This window comes from Physeter macrocephalus, chromosome 7 (genome assembly GCF_002837175.3).
Source record: "Physeter macrocephalus isolate SW-GA chromosome 7, ASM283717v5, whole genome shotgun sequence".
Classification (NCBI taxonomy): Eukaryota; Metazoa; Chordata; class Mammalia; order Artiodactyla; family Physeteridae; genus Physeter; species Physeter macrocephalus.
In genome coordinates this window covers 114,438,948-114,443,835 of record NC_041220.1, presented here as the reverse complement: position 1 = coordinate 114,443,835, position 4,888 = coordinate 114,438,948, and the positions used below count along the sequence as shown (strand labels likewise).

At 41.3% G+C, this 4,888-nt stretch overlaps 1 protein-coding gene across 4 annotated transcripts in view; it reads right to left on the bottom strand.

Annotated features, from left to right (window-relative positions):
• The window catches only part of SEC24B (SEC24 homolog B, COPII coat complex component), a 101,568-nt gene that overhangs the window by 68,745 nt on the left and 27,935 nt on the right, over positions 1–4,888 (bottom strand). For all 4 annotated transcript variants that reach the window (XM_024119325.3, XM_024119324.3, XM_024119327.3 and 1 more), the window contains exon 2: positions 2,676–3,419. In XM_024119325.3, coding sequence (XP_023975093.1) covers positions 2,676–3,419 — 744 coding nt within the window. The remainder of the gene's footprint in view (positions 1–2,675; positions 3,420–4,888) is intronic.

Sequence of the window (4,888 nt, the reverse complement as noted above, 5' to 3'; positions counted from 1 at the left end):
CGGACCGGGGCACGAACCCGTGTCCCCTGCATTGGCAGGCAGACTCTCAACCACTGCGCCACCAGGGAAGCCCTGCTTGTCTTTCTAGAACATTAAAATCAGTATACCCATGGTTCCCAAACCTTGTAATTAGGCACCCAAGTTGCCCTCGCAACAAACTCACAGAGTTCCGAGGGATGTTTTAAATTTTCAAGAGAAACACAGTGACATCTGTCAAAAAAACCTTGTGAACTATTAATACTAAGTAGCTTGAGGCACTGGAAAAAATATTGAGAAACATCAGCTGAGAAAGTTTAGGAACTTCTGTAATATTTAAAGTACGTTTTAAAAGTAACCTCTTTATTTCTTTTGAAATGGTGACGAGCATGGGCCATATTAACCTGAGATACACTTAATTTGTCAACTTCTGAACTACAATTAAAAAGTCATTTACCAATCTAAAGGGAAAAAATAAACCCACTTTTTAACAAATGAACTTCTAAAATTATATTTACTATGGCTTTCACAGTATAGTATCACAATTAAAAGAAATATACCCCCTGCTCTCTGCCTAATGGCCTAATTACTAGTTATTCAAATAGAAAGTAATTTTGTAATTATTCTTACCCTTTATTCAACATTTTCTTCAACGATAGGCCCTTCATCCCAGGCATTCTATTCCTTAGCCCAGTGGCCCTACATTTCCCTGATCCTACATCTCAGCATAAATTAGTTCTATTCAGTCCCATCTCAGAATAAGACAGGAATTACCTGAATTTCTTCTTTTTTGTCACGAAAGTCACAAAATCTTTAAGTCAGAGGGACCTTAGGATAAGCTGATGTGTAAAAGGACTGCTGAAAGAAGAAAGAAAGAAAACAGAATTTCTAGGGGACAGAAAGCCCTGGTTCTGAGAAGGGTAGACTCAGAGTCAGAAGAAACTGAGCTTCAGGACAAGCTCTGTTTCTAACATTAATGACTACAGGCTTTCCTCGTTTGTTAAATAAAAGGACTACAGTAGAATATGGATCTGTTACCAGACATCACTCATGATCAAGTCAGAAATACAGATTCCCAAGGGAATTCCCTGGTGGTTCAGTGGTTAGGACTCCGCGCTTTCACTGCTGAGGGCCCGGGTTCGATCCCTCGTCAGGGAACTAAGATCCCACAAATTGCGCGCCAAGACTACCCTGGAGATTCTATTCTAGCCCAGTAAGCTGGGTTTCAAGATCACAATCTGTGCAAGGGATTCTGGTGCACAGCCAGATTTGGGAATTGTGACAGATGCTTCAAGTTGACTTACCTAAAACCCAGTTAATGCTAAACCCCTTCTTTCTTGCCTGCCTCTACCATGGAGGCTACAAAGCTAAATATTCATTTTCTAGCCTTCCCTTAAATTAGAGATGGTCTTTTAAAACAGCTATGGCAAATAATATGTAAAATGAAATTGGGTCAATGCCACGACCCCATTTCTTTCCTCTCCCTTCTTTCTGCTTTTAACTTTGACTTGCTGTCTACAGGTACAGAAGTTATCTTGTTTCTATAAACCAACATACTAAGAATGGCAGAGTGGAAAGGGAGAAAAGACACAGAGGACATCTAGATCTACTGCATCTGCCTAGACTTCTTGTTATGTGAGAAAAATACCACCTTTTTTGCCTAAACCACTATTAGTTGCTTGTAGCCCAAAGTGTTTCTAAACAACATAGCAACGAAAGAATAAATGATCCCAAATGCACACTTCAGATCTAATATTCTAAAGTTCTAACTTTAAATAATCTAACTGTCCAGGGAATGATACTTTTCTACAACATCCTTGACATATGGCTATCTAGACTCTGATATACAATCTAAAGACATCATTCAGAAAACTATCACAGCTTTAACAATTCCCATCCTTTACATACCTTTTCATTCAGTTCAAGAGCAGATTTTGTTAAGTTCAAGTTCACAAGTTGAATTAAAGTGAATATATCCTATGCAAACCCCACACTAAAAAACTACATACCTTGCATACATAATTTTTAAACAAATAAATTTAACCACATCTTGGTTTAGGAAGGTAAGAAAAACTAATTACAAGGGTATTCTTCATGTATCTTTCTCCATCTTCCCTGTCCTTCATCTTAACTTACCAATCTGGGGCTGAGAAAACATCAACTTTAACATATAGGAAATATATCTTCTGTGAAAGTGGCTAACAGGGGTTCACCTAGAGAAACCAGTGTGGTATTGCAGGCCATCATTTTTTCTAGAGTGAATAGGGCTATGGCTGGAATAGTAACTGTCCCAAGGTTGAACTAATATAAAAAAGAAAATATTAGCTACCAAAGCATATCCCCAAATAGACCCTTACATTTTGCCTTATTTCTAACTCACATTAAAGACATGCATGCAGAGACATTTCAGGCAGAGGCATGAAAACACAGCAATAAATACCAACTGAGATCCCAATCATGGCAAGGAACCATGCTGTACATGGCAGATGGTTGGGTGGCTAATTGTGAATAGATGAAGGGGAAGGGTTCAAGAAGATGCTGCAAAATTCCACTATAAATAAAGCAAGTAAATTGCAAAGGTGAGCTAATTTCCAATTTTTCTATTAGGCAGTATCATCTTTAACCTTCATGCAATAAACATCAGATTGGAAATGCACTGATTTTCAACCATGCTTTGGTGAACTTTTCATTCAACCTACCAGGATTTGCTGGGTTGTTGGCTGTAGCCAGGGAGGTGTGGTTTTGGATTAGATTGTCTTGGGTTGACGGAAGGCCTGAAGCTGACCATGCGAAAGTATTGTATCCTGAAAGACTCTGCTGCTGGTGGTACTGTTGTGATGGTGGAGGTGGAAGTGGTGATGGATGGCTGATAGCTGTATTTTGACCAGAAAATGAATTATCTCTAATTGGCCTGACAGTTGGAGCATTCTGTGAGGTAAACATCTGCTGCCCATATGGATCACCGGCAGGTAGAGAGGGATATGAAACACTAGGATACGCAGCATTAGAAACAGTTGACAAAGCATAGTGACCGCAAGTAGAGGGAAATCCCTGAGCAGCAACAGAAGAATTGTCAGAGTACGTGGCTGGACTATTGTAATGATTCACGAAAGAGGAGAATGGCTGGGAGGCGCTCGTACGCAGATGTGATGCTGACGACCCGGCGCCTTGGAATGATCCCAGAGTGGATCCCGGGCCGTGAGAGGCGGGAGGAAGGCTGCCATACATCTGCTGTGCTCCTGGCTGTGGGCGTGCTGTGTTAGCAGTCACCACATTTTGTGTTGGTGCCCTATAGAGACCAGAGTAGTAATCATCACACTGGCTATCCAATGGCAATGAGGTCATTTTCCCAGGTCCTTGAGAATAATGTCCTGAGGCAGCAATGTAGCTTTGAGGATGAAATCCACACCCAGATGGAACTTGCATTTGATTCTGTGCCGGACCTGAAAAAAAAAAAGGGCAAATATTTACAAGAGTTAGTAAGAAGGCAACTAACTTTTAAGCACAGTTCCCATCTAAATGTTGCCCTAATTTACTTCTTCATAATCCCAAATTGTTACAAGGATTATACTCTGATAGACCCACTGTGATAGCCTCCAAGATGGCCCCCAATGACCCCCACCCCCTGGTACTGACCCCCTCCCACAATATACCAGGACTGGACTGTGTGACCAACAGCATATAGCAGAGGTAATGATAAATCACTCCAAAGATCTGCCCAGTCTTGGGCGCTGGCACTCTCTTAGATCACTCACTCAGTGTGGAAGAACAAAGCTGTCAAGTTGTGAAGAGCCCTCTGGAGAAACCCATGCAGTGAGGAACTGAATTCTCCTGACCAACAGCCAGAGAGAAAGGGAGGTCGGCCAACAATCACAGGAGTGAGCCTGGAAGCAGATCCTTCATACCAAGTAGAGTCTCTCTTTTTTTTAAATTGAGGCAAATTTATATAACATACACTCAACCATTTTAAAAGGGACAATTCAGTGGCATTTAGTACATTCACGCTCTTGTGCAACCATCACCTCTAATTTCAAAACACTTTCACCACCCTGAAATGAAACCCGTCCCCATTAAGCAGTTGTTCCTCACTCCTCCCTGCCCCCAGGCCGTGGGAGCTACTAATCTGCTTTCCACCTTTGTGGATTTACCTATTTTGAGTATTTCATATAAATAGAATCACCCAGCATATGACCTTTCGTGTTTGGCTTCTTTCACTTGGCATAATGTTTTCAGGGTCATCCACATTGTAACCTGTAACCGTCCTTCATTCCTTTTTATGGCTGAGTCACATTCCATTGTATGGATAGACCACGATTTGTTTCTCCATTTATCAGTTGGTGGGCATTTGGCCGTGGTGATACTGCTGCCATGGAGTAACTGGATATTAAACTTCCTAGTTACTTTTTTTTTTAACAACTTTATTGGAGTAAAATTGCTTTACAATGGTGTGTTAGTTTCTGCTGTATAACAACGTGAATCAGCTATACGTATACATATATCCCCATATACTCTCTCTCTTGCGTCTCCCTCCCAACCTCCCTATCCCACCCCTCCAGGTGGTCACAAAGCACCAAGCTGATGTCCCCGTGCAATGCAGCTGCTTCCCACTAGCTATCTATTTTACATTTGGTAGTGTATATACGTCCATGCCACTCTCTCACTTCGTCCCAGCTCACCCTTCTCCCTCCCCGGGTCCTCAAGTCCATTCTCTACGTCTGCGTCTTTATTCCTGTCCTGCCCCTAGGTTCTTCATAACCATTTTTCTTTTTCCTTTTTAGATTCCATATATATGTGTTAGCTTACGGTATTTGTTTTTCTCTTTCTGACTTACTTCACTCTGTATGACAGTCTCTAGGTCCATCCACCTCACTACAAATAACTCAATTTCATTTCTTTTTATGGCTGAGTAATA